At 32.6% G+C, this 18,600-nt stretch overlaps 2 protein-coding genes across 14 annotated transcripts in view; both read right to left on the reverse strand.

Annotated features, from left to right (window-relative positions):
- LOC129746877 (potassium voltage-gated channel protein Shaw) overlaps window positions 1-18,600 on the reverse strand; it is a 470,858-nt gene that overhangs the window by 203,157 nt on the left and 249,101 nt on the right. The window lies entirely within an intron of this gene.
- Window positions 12,857-18,600, reverse strand: part of LOC129746878 (potassium voltage-gated channel protein Shaw-like) — a 423,808-nt gene continuing 418,064 nt past the window's right edge. For both annotated transcript variants that reach the window (XR_008737394.1, XM_055740795.1), the window contains one exon: window positions 12,857-14,538. Coding sequence is in view for 1 of the 2 variants with exons in the window: in XM_055740795.1 (XP_055596770.1) it covers window positions 14,510-14,538 (29 nt within the window). In the remaining variant the exon portion in view is untranslated. The remainder of the gene's footprint in view (window positions 14,539-18,600) is intronic.

An 18,600-nucleotide genomic window follows, 5' to 3' on the forward strand; every position in this document is an offset into this window, starting at 1 on the left:
CATTTTTACAAGAGTATCTGTTTTAATATTTGATCTGATGAGAATCATATTTTGGTAATTTTGAACTGTAATCTACAATACATTTTAAAAACTTTAACAAATGACATGAAAATATGTTTTTGTGTTTAAAGATATACAATCGAAATTATTATTTGCATTATTTATTAGAAATGTTGAATTCCTGCTAATGCTCCGATTGTTAATTTGATTCTCAATGTCGTATGTGAATTATTAGTTTATTAGTTTTTTTTTAAATCTTTTTTTAAACTGATGAATTTAATTTGAAACAAGAAATAATGGCTCTGTTTTAAGATTCAGAATTTTACTCTTGAGCTCTCATATCTGTATCTCCAGGGATTTCGAATTTTATCCTTCTGTAGGGCAACAGACTTATTTTGGTTCAGAGAACTTATTTTGGACCACTTGTCTAGCTCTCTTAAAACCAAATCATCATGAAAATTTCAAACAATCACAATCACTCCTTATTTTTTGCTCCAATTTGTTTTTTTCAAGATTAGTTGCTTTATAAGAGAGCTAGACAAGGTGGTCTTATATTTATCCCTTGGTCAAAAATCAGTTCGATTCCCTATTATTAAAAAAAAAAATCTAGGGCTGATATCTTAATTTTACTTCCCAATTGTTTATTCTGCTTAAGATAAAGCTCATACAAGACGTTCAATGGGGAAATGAGAAATATTTTAATATTTATTTTTGAATTTTTCTAGTAAATAATAGAGTTTTCACATGAATCGCGAAGTTTAGAATTTTGCATTCAGCATCTTTAATCAGAGTTGTTTTTTCGTTAAGGTGATAAATTAATTCGCAATGTTTGCACGTTTTTAAAAAAAAAAATATTTTTAGATACAACAAGACTACGCCGACATGATCGTTATTTGAAGGCAAAATACTGAACTCATTTTCAGACTCTTTATTAGGAATTCTCCGGAATATCATACAAATACATATATATAATCGGCTCCCCCCAAGAAAAATTGTCCCGAAGGCTGTGTTTTTATGGATAAGTGCATAAAAAAAATTTCGAGAAATAATTTTCCATATATTTTTTTTCGAAAATGTGTTTTTCCCTTGAAAAGTAAAAGTATTAGAAAAAATTACAAAATTTTAACAATTTGAAAAAATCATCAATCTAGCTTGAAGAATTTTTGCTCGTATAACCCTGTATAACCTCTGTGGGCCTCATTTGAATGTTCTCAAGCTTCAAATGGAGCCTTTTATGAACTGTGCCCTTCACTTCATTTTTTTCAGATTGAAACAAAAATACCGTTTTTTTTTTGCTTTCTGAAAACCTGAAACATTAAAATATTTTAAGATTGTGTATGATTCTTCAAATTGTGTTAATTATAATATCAAATTTGGTATTTAACTGAGTATCATGCAAACATTTCACCACTGAACGCAATTATTTTCATATATTCTTTTGTTTTGAAATACCATCATAAAAAAATTAGATACCTACCTTTATTGTCTCTTTCTTCAAAGGAAATAAAATATACGATACCACTCTTTTTCACCAAACATATTAACCGGAACCATTTGAAAGCAAATAGCAACGAACAGAGAAAAAAACTATATTCAGTTGATAAAAGTTTAAACATTTTTTCCCGTGCGCGCATCAGATCGGAAACAGCACAACAGCAATGCATAAAGAGACCGCAATAAGCAGTTGATAAAAGTTAGAAAAAAAAAAATGGCGGGAAACTATTTTCCACTTGCTGCTGCAGCCGCCGCTCATTGTAAGTTTCTCAAGATGATGAGAAAAGTATTCGTTCAAATATCTCGAACTTGAATGCGGGGTGGGCAAACATTCTGCAAACCATTTATACTAGTTGGAAACTATTGCAGCATTTGAACAGCATTTCGGGTAATGGTTTTTCCATTGATGTTACGAATTGAGTTTGCTGTGTTGGAGGATTGACATTTCGTTGCACTCAATAAAATGGTGCATACTTTCAGGGGTTTTCTATATTTTATAAGAAGCTTTCTGCTTAGAATAAATTAAGTTTGAATTAATCGAAGTCGGATTCACCAAGTTAATATTCAGGATAGATTCAATAAATTCCCGAGAATGAAGCTTTTCATAGCTCGTGATTTACAAAAGCGAAAACTGCCATTCAAATCCTTAGCACTTAGCTTAGCTCCGTAAGGAGTCTAATTACCTCTCTATCTAAGTGTCTAATTGGTGCTGGAAACTTTCCTCAAATTGAATCATATGTGGGCTGCCATATCGTTCAGAAGTGAATCCTTGAATTGGCTCTTGAATTTTCCACCCCCCAATCACTACTCCCGTTTTTAAATCCAGCCAGATGAGCAAGGAAAGATAGTAGAGAAGATGGAAAATCGAACAATCCCCGGGGGGTTTAATCGATACCCATCTATGGAAAAATGGTGTTCATGAAATTGACGGAACAGAAGTGAAAATCAAGTGCAGAAAACTGTTGAAAGTTGAATCTTCCTCGGTTTTTTTTTTCAATCGCTGCTTCTTTTCGTTGCAGCTGGTGTGACAATTTGATTGGAATTGAAGCAATATCCGTTCAAGGTTTTGTTAATCTCTCTGTGGATTTATGCCACGATTTTTTCAAGGGTAAAAGATAAGTGAACTTATGAATCTGACAAGTAAAGCTTTTTGCATTGAACAAAAGTGAGCTTGATCCAGGGGAAAAAAAGTCTTAATTTTTGTAATTAAAGTATTTTTAACAAAGTAAAAAGTTTAGCAACTTTCAAGCTTGTTTCAGTTTTGAAAACAGAGCAAGTATATGAAAAAAAATCTCTAGAGACGAAGTTTGTTGTTCCATCCACGTCTCCATACATGTTGGGATATAGATAGTTTTCCAGATTGAACGATTTGACCGTATCGTCGTCCGGATAGATTTCTCGATGACACAAAGTTGCAGAGTACGGTGCAAGTTTTTCTTAAAATATGCTTTGCTTGACGATCTGTTTTTCCTATTTTTTTTCGAACCACCTCTCACCACCAGAAGGAATTTATGCTCCGGATATTTCTGTGGCCGAGGAAAAAGTGATTGGCTCTCGGCTCTAAGTTTAGCTCTGGCTTACGGTCACTGTTCAGGTCGTTCGACAAGATTGAAAGCAGCTTCAGGAGAAATTGTTTTTAGCTTCCACTGAAATTCTCGTCCGGACGTGAAAAGTTTTTGTTTCTGGTAGGAAGAAAATTTAACGCTGTTTGAAACCTGACGAAAGCTATATATTTTTTGTTATAGATTTTCTCAAAAACAATCCTATTTTTATTTTTATTTTTTTTAAAGAATTTTCTCGTAAAAATCTCAAAATTAAAACCCAAACAATTCAACACCCGTATACAAATCCTGAGGGAGCTATCCATTTTTAATTTCCCAATTAGGAATCCCAGTTTCAAATTCGCTCAACCTTTAATCTAAATTTTCCCACTATAGACCATTTCCATGGATTCCCTTCCCCATCCTTTGGTAACCAAGTTAATTACAACCCGACTAAGCTACTATCGGTCAATGTTTTAGCTTGAAGGTAACTAAAACTAGTGGATTTAGAATATTTCGGGCTCATAAAATCCTGAATCACTTGTAACCATCCAAAATCCCGTTAGCTTCCAAATTATGTAGGTTGATGTCTGCTGATGGAAAAATTAAAATAATCCTACCTGCGTGAAGGATGTAATCCTATCTGGAAGTTTTCATTCGTGAGACCTTCCGAAAAAAAGGGAATTAGAAGGAAGTCCACCCAAAATAGTTTGGATGAGGTTTCACACTTTTCAATAAATATGTAGATTTGAGGAGTCCGAACGATTTGGAATAGTTTCTAAGAGATAACCCAAAAAGAAAAACTAGGAAACATTTGAAAGAATCACGTTCAGACAAACGTAGGTGGACGATCTATGCTACAGCTAGTCAGCCAGCCAGCCGTGCATGAGATTAGATATTTTCCGGCTGAGCTTGTGAGTGAGTGAGTGTGTGATATTTGATTTTACACTTTGATGCTTCCAGTATATGCTTTTGCAACAAAAGCTTTTGCTGTTTTGCGCTCGACATGGGAGGTAGCTGTTGTTATTTTTATTTTGAAAATTGAAGAAAGTACCTGGGCTTTTCAGAATTTCTGAGAGATTTAACATAAAAACTTTTCAAAATCCGCGTAATTTGAAGTATTTTTGTGCATTCATGATTTTTACTCATTCTTGATCATTCTTACTCAAGTGGGTTTTAAAAAGTTCAAAAATAGCTTAAGAAGCTTAGCTGAATTTATTAACCACATCCACCTTTAATCTTGGAACCTGAAATCAAATATACTTATCCAATATTTTAAACAGTCGTTTTTTTCATACAATGAAAAACCGACAACATCTGGCGGACAAGATGGAAGCACTTATTCGAGAAATTCCTGTAACTTGTGATAGCGTGTTTCCCGGACACGTCGTAGTCAGGAATGCCAATTTATTCCTATTCTAAAAACTTGAAAAAAAAAAATCAAATACAGAAATTAATAACAATGCCAAAAAATGCACAATACGTCGGGTAAGTTAATTAAAAAAAATTCAAAATAATGTAGTTCCATGTTTTGTTGAAAAAAAACACAATCACATTAAAATTTTGCATTAATAATCATTTTTTAAACTTTTCATAGATAATTATCGATTTGGATTCGAAAAAGATGATTTTAAATTTAAAAAAAGAGAAACGTTCAAAACTTCAAGTCCATTTTATACAGTTTTCAAGCTCTGATTATTTTTCACTGCTAATCAAAATATTGGGTCCTGCCAAGGATAATAGATGAAAACGTTTTTTTTAATAACTTAAATTTAAAAAAGATTTAAAAAAATCAAAATTATAAAGAAAGACAAACTTATTGTATAATATTTCCAAAAATTACAAATAAACAAACTTATAAATTCGGTGAAATTATTTGATAATACAACCAAAACAAATAAAAGAATTGGATGAGATTTTTAGAAAAATTTCAATTACAACTTTTTACTATTTTGAAAATTTATTCATAAAATTCAATTGATTACTAAAGAAACCAATATTTTGACGTCTTTGTTAATTTGGTACGATTGGAATTTTCCTTAAATCTCTTGAAATTTCTGGAACTTGATTTTTTACATAGATTTCCTCAAGTTTTGGTGATATGGAGTTTAAAATTCTGAAAATGAATTAGTGTAAAGTAAAATAAGTCATCCATAACTGATTCATTATTATCAAATCTACATAAAAGAAAAAAAAATCTGGTGCAGAATTTCTTTATTAAACTTCATTTGATTAAGGAAAACTAGTTTGATCGGTGATGATTAACCCAAAAAAAAAAATTGCACAGTTTTTAAAAATGTTCATAAATTTCATGTTAAGTACCTATTGCTGAAATTACAGAAGAATACCAAAAAAAAGGGTTAAATTTAATCAAATCAATTTGATGAAGATTGCAAAAAGATTAAATTTTTGCATTAAAAAATACTAAAAATTCAATTTTGGTTGGAAGTTTTTGAAAAATCTTTGAAATTTCATTTTTTTCAAAATGAGTCAAAGTAAACAAACAAAAAATAAGTTTATTTTTTTTTTCACGTAGGAATCAAAATAACTTGTGGTCTAAGAAAAAGTTAGTAATTAAATGAAAACCTTTATTTTTCCTGAAATGTTATAAAGTTTTGCCAAAAATGTTCCGAATTATCTAAAATGATTTTAAAATATTTTTAAAAGTTTTTTTTTTCAAACGAAAGCTGAACGAAAAAAAAATTAATTACATATTTAAATGTGATGCATTTGATGAAAATTGGCTCTGAAGTTTCTTGCACCTCCCCACTCTAAATAAAACTTATTTTTTGTGTCAAGATTTGTGTTTCAAAACAGATGGTCTTTTGAATTACAAACTGAAATTTACAATTCAAACTTAGTATCAATTTGAAAATGCCTTAAAATAAAATGTTTCAGACCTTGAGTAATTTAACTTTTTTATTTCACATACCACGTGATCAACTTGGGCGGGGTGGGGGGTTGGGGGGTGTATGGAAATGTCCACCCTTGTCTTCATAGAGGGGGGTAGGGTTTTGGGTCATGTCCACGTATTTTCTAAAGGTGAATAAATATTAAAATGTTTGAACCAAAATCTTAAAATAGTAAAGCTTTCCAGTTTAAGCTGAGACGTTGGCAAGTAAAAAACACGATAATTTTCAAATTTATTTATTTTTTATTTATTTCATATCAAAAAAAGCTTATTCGTTATTTTCAAATTCAGCCCTTTCTATAACAAAAAGCAAAAAGGAGTGCAACTTCAAAACTGTCCACGTGGAATATCCGGGGGCTTTTGCCAAATGTCCACGCTTGTCCACGGAGGGTGAGGAGGGGGTAAAAAAAAAAATCTTATATTTCTGTCTACCTGGTATCTGAGCGGCCCCTTATAATGATTTTTTATGCATTTGAAAGAATATTTTTTCCTAAAGAATGAAAGCCGTTTTTTTATTACGCCGGCTTACAAATCTTTTTCAAATGTAATTCGCTGTAGGAAATTTCTGAATTAGAAACAAGACTGTTGCACCAAAAAGTAAGATTTGATTTATACCAGCCTATCCAATGTCCGATAAATTCACTTATTCTATTAAGAGCTTCAAGAAGATTTTTAGAATCTATATATATAAAAAGCAATTTCTGTGGGTTTGTTTGTTTGTTTGTTTGTTTGTTTGTTTGTTTGTTTGTTTGTCCTCTATAGACTCAGCCGTCTTAAGAGCTAGAGAGCTGAAATTTGGCACGTATGTTCATTAGGACCAGGAATGATGAAAAATGTTTTCGGATTTTCGGATGACCCATTCTGAAGGGGGTCGTCCATACAAGACAAATATTGGTTTCGACTTTATCAACGTTGCAGTTGGCGGATCGTTATTGAAAAACTATCCGGAACAACTGTGTTCGATGTTTACTCTTGGGCTCGAACTCGCGGACATCGGCTCAGGAGACAACAGACTTGCCAACTGAGCTATATCACAAGCCCAGCTCAGTATCTTAGTGATATTGACGTTTTCATACATCGGATTGGGATGAAAATTTGCACATAGGTGTTATTAGGGACAAACAATAGATTTCACTTATCCAAATTAAAGTCAGGGGTCGGCCAAAGGGGTCGTCCATATTAACAATTCACTGTTAATGCGATATTGTAGTTATTATACAACGGATTCAGATGAAAATTGGCACACGAGAGTTTTGAGGAGCGGGTAATCGATTTCAGGTATTAAATTCAGTGTAAGGGGTCGGCAAAGGGGTCGTCCTTATTAACCTTTCCATATTTTTGCAATATCGTCGTTATTATACATAGGATTGGGATGAAAATTTGCACACGGTAGTTTTCAGGGACGGGCAATCGATTTCAGATGTCAAATGTTTTGCCAGGGGTCGACGCAAGGGGTTGTCCACATTAATTAAATTTCCACTGTTTTTGGCAATATTGACGTTATTACGCAATGGATTGCTTAGGAAATTTGCACACGGGAGTTTTGAGGGAAGGGTAATCGATTTCAGATATCAAAAATCGTAGAAGAGGTCAATAATTGCGTTGTTAGGCAACGATCGAGTCGAAATTTATACACGGGGGTTTTCGCCACGGTCAATTGATTCATGATTTCAAATTAAGTAGCAGACGTCAGAAAAGTGATCGTGTAATATTTTTGCGATTATTACTTAACAATGTATTCGAAAGTGCATCTGGAAAATGCTTGGCAATTGACTTTCATACAAACTGTCCATAACATATTCCAAGTTTAAAGCGAAACGTAGTTCGTATGGGATCAGCTAGTTCAAAATAAGAAAAAGAATATGACAGAAAAAATAATGTGCCATCGATTGTCAAGCAAGATCAAATATTTATTTCTGCAGTTCTGAGAAATTGTCAGATCGCTTCTTTCGTTAAGCTGCCTCTTTTACTAATCATTTCTTGATAATGATCTTATGAGCTCTGAGATAAATGCATCGTAAATGAATTGTTCTTTAATGATCGTAATTATTGTTGAGTTTTCATCGACTTTTGTGTTCGATTATAAATGCGTTTGAAAAAAATCTGTGAAAGCCATGCGAAAAAAAACCTTGATTGATTTTAGTAAAATTGCTAGTTAAGACTGTAAATAGATCATTAACAACCTATTTGATCATTCTGTTGACCAAAATTGTTTAAAATTAGAACGTTTGAAAAGAGATTTGATTGAATTTGGAACAAAGGACACCTTATGACCTCACGACTTCTTTCATTCCATTATTTATTTAGTAAGAATCAATTGATTAACAAAAGTAGGATTTTAATGCTGAATGTATATACACTAGAGTGCCCCAAATGACTTGACATTTGAAAAAGTTATGCACTGCAGGCCTAAATTGATCCTAGGCCTAGTACAAGGTCTCGTGCCAAATTTGGGCCAGATCGGATCACGGGAAGGGATCGCTCAACGAGCCTAAAGTTTGTATGAGATTTTGGGACATTTTGTTCGAAAGGAACACGAATATCCTTTTTTTCATGAATAACTTTGGTCCCCTTCGGCCGATTTTTTGGAAAATGGTTTTTCTTAAAGCCTAAACTATGACAAATATTTTATCCGAAGACTGCGATTCAAGTTAAGACGCAAAAGTTATAAAGTTTAAGAAAAATAGTTATCTTTTTTCAGGGTGATATTCATCACTATTAATGAGAGACACTGCTTCGAACATTTTGACGCAGAATTTACAGTGATGAATATCACCCTGAAAAAAGTTACATCATTTTTGAAGTTTAATAACTTTTTTATCATAAGTCGAATCAAAATTCAGTCTTCGGATGCAATATTTGTCATAGTTTAGGCTTTAAGAAAAACCGATTTCAAAAGAAATCTGCCAAAGGGGACCGAAGTTATTCATGAAAAACTGGATTTTCGTGTTCCTCCCGAACAAAATGTCTCAAAATCCCAAACAAACTTTAGACTCGTTCAGCGACCCTTTCTCGTGATCCGATCTGGCCCAAATTTGGCATGAGACCTTGTACAAGGCCTAGGATACATTTCAGCTTGAAGCGCATAACATTTCTCAAGCTTGAAATTTGCCATACAAATTTGGGGCAGTCTAATATACACATATATTTTAAGAATACATGAAAATCTTAAAATATGAAGTTTCAACCAAATAAATATTAGTATAGAGAAAATATTTTCAAATTTAGATATCTTACACTTGTACACATCATGTTCATAGGGAGACCTCATGAGATTTGTTGACTGTAACAAAATACAGTTCAACAACTGTTATTCTTTTAAAAATTTTCCATCAAGTTTCAGCCACTTGGGAAATAGGCTTTTTGAATGTCTGAACACGATACCGATGATTGGCTCTATGAAAAATTATTTTTCTAATTGCACACACATTTCAATGCAATACAAGGCTTTAAAATACAAAGAACTACTATGTTTGCAATGAACCACATATGACGGTTTTTTTTTTCATTTTTGAGGCATCACAAACATTAAACAAGCGTTTTTCAACGAATAAATGTAAACGAGGATTATGTCAAGTTTTAAAAAGAACTGAAAATTGTCACTGTTTCTTCCCCCAAACCCGTTATTTGATTTGCTCGTTTACGGGATTAATTTCCACAAAAATGTCGTGAAAACGGCAGACCCCTGCAATGATACAGGATTTGTCTATGTATCGTGTGACAAACATCTTTTAGTTAAGTGTTGGTGAATCTTGTTTTTAAGCTTTTTTCCCTCAAATTTAAGCTTTTTTTGGCCTTGAGACTCCTAGGTCAAATCTCAAAAAAAAACTTGAATATGAGGAAAACAGCCTAAGTCTGAGAGATGTGCTCCACATGGATTGTATATCATTGCAGGCTTGTGCAAAACGGAGGCTTGTTCATGAGAATGAATTTTCTTCGTTGCATCGATATATTAGCTCATGTAATTAAGCCCACATACACAAATGTTCATTTCCAATACAATGTCAGAAGGCTGCAACGCTTAAGAATCACTCCCCTGCAGTGCACATTTCTCAGATTTAAGCTCTTTTTTTCCTCAGATTTAAGCTTTTTTTCTCAGATTTGAGTTTTCGTCTCCAATACTCTTAAGGCAAAGAAAGCTTAAATCTTAGGAAAAAAAAGCTTTAAGTTTATCATTTAAATTTAAATTCATTGTATTCACAGCTGTGGGAGTTTTAGGGTTATTTTATTTTATTAATCGTTTTCGAAGCTGAATACCGTGAAACGGGGTAACTTTGATCACCGGGGTAAATTTGACCAACAATAAACTTTTCCACATTATCATCAATAACTCAGTCTGTAGTTTGAATTTTTGAAAACTGTTTTCTGGGTTTTTAAAGCTTGTTGGTTAAGTATCAAATAGGCAAAGTTTAGATTGAATTTGATATTTTTTTCTGTTAGTAAAAATCTAATTTCTTAATCTTAAAATATTTACTTTTTTTTAAAAGGCTCGCAAACAAACAGCTCTCCTGATGATATCAAAAAGAATTTAGAAGCAAACGGTTTGTTTAATGTGAAAGATCAACTTTTTTTCTTTGTATATAAGCAGTTATAAGCTATTTTTCTAGTCATTTAATGATAAATTTTTGATATTTAAAAAATAAGGACATTTTCCAAGAGTAAGCCCGAATTGAATAAATGGGTAGAAACCCTATCAAATCGTCCACTTTGAAGAACAAAATTAGAATGAATATAGTGGGAGGGCCTAGGGGAATGTGTGAATGTAAAATTTCATTTGAATTTTGAAGCTCAAATTTTCAAGCAATTATTATAATTTTTGCCCCTAAATGTAGGCAGCATCTTAGTTATTTTTTCGATTATAAATATTTTTAAAATAAAACGTTAAAAACCAAGATAAAATTGATAAATTAGCATATTTAAATATAATGAAGGTGATTTGTATCCTTTATGATCAAGGAAGTTCGCTAAAACTGTCAGAATAGAGACTGATCAATGTCACCCCTAAGCAGCATATTCTGAACAGAGACGAAAACGATTTTTTAATAAAATTTAAAGTAGTCTAATAAATTTCTGCATCCATGTTTTACGTTCATAGGAGTCCACTCCTACTGGTTTTAAAAATATAAAACATGCCACATTCTACTTCAGACAAAAAATAATCGAAATATATTGAAAAAAGTGATCAATATTACCCCGGATTACGGTATGTTTAAAAAAAAACAATTATTATTTTTGTTTCAATTTTTTTTCATGAAACTTCAATTTTAATATGAACTCCGGTTTGGTTAGTTTCCTCCAAAACATTGGTTGAATGATTCGTCATTTACCGATCGAAATTTTTAGGAATTCAGTAAGTAGAATTTTCTTTCAATAATTTTACCCCTAAATATATGCATCAGTTTCATGTTTTTATCATTGATTCGGACATATGTAACAAAAAATGCTGCTATGAGAGTTTCAAAACCTTACGGCTCTCATGATAAATGTATTGATGAATTTGAATTGGCTTTAGTTATATTTTACATTGAGAACAAAGTTGGTTGCAAGTAGCCCCATTCTCTTGGTAAGGAGAAAAACGCATGTTTTTGAGTGGTTATTAAAAATAACTGTAAAAACTAGTCATTTTTCTGACTACGTCAATGTGATGCCACATTCTGACATTATCACATCAATCTTAAAACCTTTGATACATAACCACTAAGCAGTTTAATTACTTTACTCAATTTTGCCCATCTATAAATCGTTTATCGTTTATATTCAGCTTTTATATTCATCTTTCCTTCTGACGACATCAATTCAGCAGAGATCGATCATACTGCTTTATTTTTTGAACACATCAACTCTAGAACTCAATTTTCTCTTGAAGATAACAAAATACTAGACGCAATATGCACAGTTCCTCTTCTTTATCCTTTCTCAAGCTAATTGATTTGTTTTGATTATAGTCGTTTTAACATCTTTATGTCATTCGCGACTTATATCAACAATGCAGTTGGCGGACAGTCATTGAAAAACTTATCCGGTACAACTGTGATCGATGTTTACTCTTGGGCTCGAACTTACGGACATCGGCTCAGGAAGCAACTGACTTGCTAACTGAGCTATATCACAAGCCCTCTTCTCAAGCAAATGCTTCATGAAAAATTTATGTTATCGTGATCTTTAAAGAGCGATTGCAGCTCACTCGAGCCATCATATTATTAATTTTTTTTTTATGAAACACTTGCTGAGTTGTTATAATCGTGAAGAAGTTACATTGTATAAAGTTTCAATGCTTTCAATGCGATGTGACATAAGTTGATCTGAGTGCCAAAGAAATGAGTAAGTGCAAATTCTATCATTTTGAATCTCTCAACCTGTAGTGAATAGGAAATTATGCTTGACATACTTTTAACATAAGATCTTCTCTAACTGGCTCTTCAGCTATTCATATTTTGAATAAACTGAAAAATTCAAAAGATCTACCTCGAGCTATTTATATTTTTGTTATGCATTCAATTTTAAAAATGGATAAAATAGACGTTTTTATAAAAAAAAATATTTTTGAAAAATTTTAAAATATGCTAAGTTATTTTTTATTTTATAAATTTCATAAAAAAAAGTTGTTCTAGAGCCCCCGATCGATTTTCATTTTGTGAATAATTTCTTTGGATACGAGAAGAGTCTACTCTATAATGTGGCAAACTTTAAGAAATGCCGATATTTTTTCTTGAATTCGATCTAAAAAAGACACCGTGCGTCTATTTCTTAAAAATTTAATCAGAATTTATCCTATTGATGATTAAGGTATTACATGAAACTAATTCTATGGAATTATCAACAAATTATTTGTTTTAATACAGCTTAAAAATGTTCATTCACTTTCATAGAAAAAGAAATAAAACAAACGACTGACGAGAAATTTTGCAACCATATCATTTTTATTTACACAGGCTTCTTTGTATTTCTTTTATATTTTTTTTTATCATCAAATAGTTTTTCTTTTCATTTTTTGATAATGTGTATTTTGTTTTAAGATTGGGTTTTCCATTTGTTCTGCTCTCTTGGTATTGTATCTTATGAGATATTTTTCTTTGTTTTTTTTTTATTATTATTAATTTAGCGTTCATTCTAGCAACATTATTTGGAAAATCAAAGAAAGGTAACGCAATTAGGAAAAAGACGAATTTTCGAACTTTTACACCAATCCAATTTCGGGCTTGATTCTTTTCGAACCGACCGGTATAAGAGCTACGTTTTATATTAAAATAACTTGTTATCACTTTTTGTTTTGCCTCATTTGTTAAAATATACAATTGTTTTGTTGTGTTTTTTTTTGTTTTATCAATTAAGTGTTCCATATCATATTTTGAATATGTACATTTGTGAACTAGTTTTTTTCTGGTTTTGTATATATATTTATAGTTAAGATTTCGATTTGTATCTGTACACATTTCAATTGGTAGTAAGCGTTTTGTTGATCATGGTTCTAGAGAATGATTTCATACGTTCATATAAAACTCTTAGATTTAAATCTATTTCTGGGGGAAAAACCATGAACTCAATCACTAGCGGAACGGAAAAATTTGTTTCATCTTTATTTTGCATTTAATGATCAACATTGAAAACATTCAACAGGATCGCTAATCGGATTTGATGGATTCACTTTGGGGAATCGATAAATAAATCAATCGCAATCAGCCTCACTCAGCATCAAAAAGACAACCAACTTTATAAAACAAAGTTTTCTCATAACAAACTGCTCCTTGTCCTCTATCTGCTTTTGGTTTCGATTCAATTTCGACTAACTTTCGCTTTCTCTCTCTCTCTCTATCTCTCACATTTTCGATCTCGTTCTGTCTGTTCCTCCGACCAAGACACTACAATTTACGTCCCCACAATTTTCTATTTTTATTTGGTCGCGGTTCTTTTATATCTCAAAAAAGCTAACAATCAATTCGAAAGAAAAGCGAAGGCAAAAGTGTGTCTGTGTGTGAATTTTTCTTTTTTTGTTTGATGTTGGTTTATTTTCTTATTTGGATTTAGATTTTTGTTTTTATTTTCTGTTTTATATCTTTTTGTTTTTGCTATTAGTCGATTTGCACTTATCAGCTAGTTCTTAAAGATAAACGTCTTCTGGAATCGGCCCCTTGAGTAGTTTCTTCTTGTTCCGCTTCTCGAATCCTCCAAACGATTAGCTGTTCTTGAGCTTCCGATCTTTGCTCTTGCCGAGGGAAGTTCTCCTCAGGCTCAACCCTCGGGTGACGACAGCTACTGGTCCACTTCCACTTCCTCCTGCTGCTGCACTCGCACTTCCACCACTTCCGGCAGCAATCGGCACATCCGGGATGCTGATTCCGTTGGCAGCGTTGACAGTTGGCAGTTGCTGAAGCGGGGCACTTCCGTTGCCGGAAACCACCAGGATATGACCACCGTTATTGCTGTTGTTGTTGTTGTTGTTCAGGATATTTATGTCAACGGTACCCATCATCATGCCAGGGCTGATGATCTCCAGATCCAACGGTAGTTCATCCTCCGGTAGTTCCAGCAGGGTTCCGGCTGGTGCCACCGTTATCAGGTCCTCTCAAACGTTGCCCACGGGGTCTTTGGTTTCTGGAATAAGGGAAGTTGGGAAAAAGAAAAATAATACGTTAGGTCTAATTTTTTTAAGGTCATTTAGATTCTACAATATTATTTCACTGTTCTTAATTTATCACTACGAGAATTCACTAGTATTATTTCATGTCTGCCTATTGGCAATTAATTCTAAAAACAAACTTAACTTCTTTAAAATACTGTACACAGTCGTCCTCAATTTGGATTTATACTCTTTTATGAGTCTGTTTTCGATACGGTTACCGTTAAATTTTGTTGTTGCTATTTTTCTTGGTTCAAAATTACAAAATGAAGGTTATCTGCTTTATTGAATCATGTACGATTTGTAGAACGAATTCCTTCTAATAACCATGTAGAAAAAACTAAAAAAAAATTTTATTACCAGGGCAGTGTACAGTAGACTGCCTCAAATTTGTATGGGAAATTTAAAACCTGTGAAATGTTATACGCTGCAGGCTAAAATTGATCCTAGGCCTAGTACAAGATCTCATGCCAAATTTGGGCCAGATCGGACCACGGGAAGGGGTCGCTCAACGAGCCTGAAGTTTGTATGGGATTTTGAGACATTTTGTTCGAGAGGAACATGAAAAACCAGTTTTTCGTCAATAACCGATTTCTTTCAAAAACGGGTTTTCTTAAAGCCTAAATTATGAAAAATATTTCATCCGAAGGTTTTATTTCAAATAAAGTGAAGATAAAAAAGTTATTAAGCTTCAAAAATTGGCTAACTTTTTTAAGGGTGATATTCATCACTGTTTTAATGAGGCGACTAAATGTCCGACCAGAACACTCAATGTGAAATACATGCCGTTTCGTCAAATAATGACCGATTCTAACCATTGTTGTTGCGCTCGATTGAAATTTTTGATATTTTTCTAATATTTGAGTTTGGATGATTTTCACTTGATAGTTCAAAGAAGTAAGGACGGAAAAATGCTTGACCATATAAAAGAAAAATTGCATAACCACAGGGGCTTAGGAACATGACTGGACGATTTGTGATGCCAATAAAAAGATTCACCCTCATTCTCTATCAAAAGAAAGCTACAGCTAATATAATAAAAAAGTGAGAAAAATGTAAAACGACTTCTTTTCTAAAAATTATCATTTAATTGGCATCATAAAGCGTTGGTACATGTGTTTTTCGATCTAAATAAATTGATGGCAGTTGAGTCGCCCAAAGGTGGGAATTTGTACAATAGACTGCCCCAAATTTATATGTGAAATGTTATGCGCTGCAGGCTAACATTGATTCTAGTTCTAGTACAAGATATCATGCCAAATTTGGGCCAGATCGGATCACGGGAAGGGGTCGCTCAACGAGCTTGAAGTTTGTATGGGATTTTGAGACATTTTGCTTAGAAGAAACATGAAGAACCTGTTTTTCATCAATAACTTTGGTTCTCGTTGGCCGATTTCTTTTAAAAACGGTTTTTCTTAAAGGATGGTATTAATCACTGTCAATGAGTCGAGGCGGTCGAACATATTGACGCCTCATTAACAGTAATGAATACCACCGTAAAAAAGTTAGCCTATTTTTGAAGCCTAACAACTTTTTTATCTTAACTTTTATCGAAATGCAGTGCTTGGATGAAATATTGATCATAACTTAGGCTTTTAGAAAAATTGTTTTTGAAAGAAATCGGCCGACGGGAACCAAACTCATTGATGAAAAACTGTTTTTTTTATTGGCATCACAAATCGTCCAGTTATGTTCCTAAGCCCCTGCGGTTATGCAATTTTTCTTTTATATGGTCGAGCATTTTGCCGCCCTTGCTTCTTTGAACTATCAAGTGAATATCATCCAAACTCAAATATTAGAAAAACATCAAAAATTGCAATCGAGCGCAATAACAAAGGTTAAAATCGGTCATTATTTGACAAAACGGCATGTATTTCACATTGAGTGTGAATTCATTCTACGTTTAAATATATTTTCCATATTTTTGAAAGGTCATTTTTCTGTTAATGATCTTTCAAAAATATGGAAAATATCTTTAAACGCAGAATGAATGTCGAATAGAACAAAGTTAAATAGAACCTTTTCAGTGGATTTGGAACGATTTTGTTGTTTTCCATTTGACCCATCTTATAAAAAGCACATAAAAAACGAACGTTCCAATGAAACTGTCAAGTTTTTTTAGGGATTTTACTTACATTTTTTGATAATTTTTTTAAAAACAGGAAAGAGTGTGTTAAGTTCTTCAATAATTGAGGTCACTTCATTCCGAACATTAGAAAAACTTCATAAATAGACTTAAAATGAATTTTTATCTTAAAAATTTCATTTAATTTTTTTTGTAAACTTGTAAAAGAAATGCTGATTCAATCGTAAAAATTCATCAAATTAAGACTGCGTTTACAGTCGCTTCCTTTTTGATGCCTGATTTTGAACATAAAACAGAACTTTATTACATACAAATCTCTATTCACATTCAAAGATCATCGATAGAAAAAGACACTTCTTACAAACGAGTTTTTAAATGTATAATTTGCGTTCGCATTCGTATGAACAGTCGCAATAAACTTCGGTTTGCGCAACAGAGATTCTCTCTTCATTGTATAAAATTACAGATTTTCATGTTGTGCTACACCTTCTCTTTCGAGATAATTTTACACTTTCCAACCTCACATTTACTTAAAAGATAAATGCAGATATCTCTACGATCCTCCCATAAACGTGAGGAGTTTTTATAACAGGAAATTTGGCGAAGGTAAACTCTGGGAGAATCTTGGCCAGCATTGTGGGATTTACGCATTTTTAAATGAACAATGAATCAACCTTTCTGATTAAGAAGGCGCAATAGCTCACAAATATTTTTTGATGATTGGACAAAACTAGCTGATGAAATCCACTCTTACAACGATAGTGATCCTATGTCTTGTATTCAAAGGGTACAAAATACAATATTTTTACTGCTAGTTTAAATGATTTTCGACTAGTATCCAAGGCCGTGAGAATAGATGCGGGGTGTTCTAGGAGTTTAACCCCCTCCCCCTTGGAAATTTTTTCTAAGTAAACTTTTCAGTTCAAGGATTAGAAAACGTTGTAACGGGAAATTATGTGATACCCAAAGGTATTGAGAAATAGGTAAGTGTAACCAAACCAAGGTTGTCAAAATCACAGAAAAATTTATTATTTCACAACATTTTGGGCAAATATTCATAACAGAACACAGAATTTTAAAAATATTCAGAAATTTAACAGAAATTAAGTTTTTATATGTCAATTTAAATTTTGAATGATTAACTTCAAATTGCATCCCAGAAAACAGTGTTCGGCATCGCTAACTGAGAAATTAGCGCCGCTAATTAAATCGTTAACTCAATCAAAGTTAGCGATCGCTAATTAAATACGCTAAATGTGCCGAAAAAGTTATCGCTTCAAGCTTAAAGCGCTAATCGCTAACAATTGACCAACATTGAGGCCGGAACTTTTATCAAATACTTCTTTTGTAACACCCTTCCCCCCTTCTATTTTTCCAACTCACCGAGGGGGAATAAATAAAGTTTCAAGTATTTCATTAAAAATTCAATAAATTGATCGAATTTTCATTCCATTATATGAGCAAAACAAAACTGTGAAAGATGGGAATTTTATCACCCCTCTGTGTTCTACAAGTAGAAAAAATATCCAAACATTTAAACAATGACAAGAGCAAAATAACAGAATGTGGAAATATAAGAATAATTTTTTAAATTTTGGTAAAAATTTCTCGATTTAGGCACAATTCTCCCGTATGTTTGGATAACGTGCCGCTATTAAGCCTACCCCCATTCTGATGCAATTTCGTTGCAAAAAAATCTTTTGTGCATTTCATTCCCATTTGTTATATTTTGCATTATTTTTGATTTTCCTCATTTAAAATCTTTAACCAGCTCCCTCCCTTTTTTGAACATGCAGGAGCATTGTCAAACGAGGACATTTATACAATTTCTATTTAAAAACGAAGGCTACAATGAATCATGAACAACTGAACAATTTTAATTCATTTTATGTTATTTTATTTTATTTTTATATGAACTGATCTATAAAAATACTAAAAAAACTGTATTGTG

Source organism: Uranotaenia lowii, chromosome 2 (genome assembly GCF_029784155.1).
Source record: "Uranotaenia lowii strain MFRU-FL chromosome 2, ASM2978415v1, whole genome shotgun sequence".
Lineage (NCBI taxonomy): Eukaryota > Metazoa > Arthropoda > Insecta > Diptera > Culicidae > Uranotaenia > Uranotaenia lowii.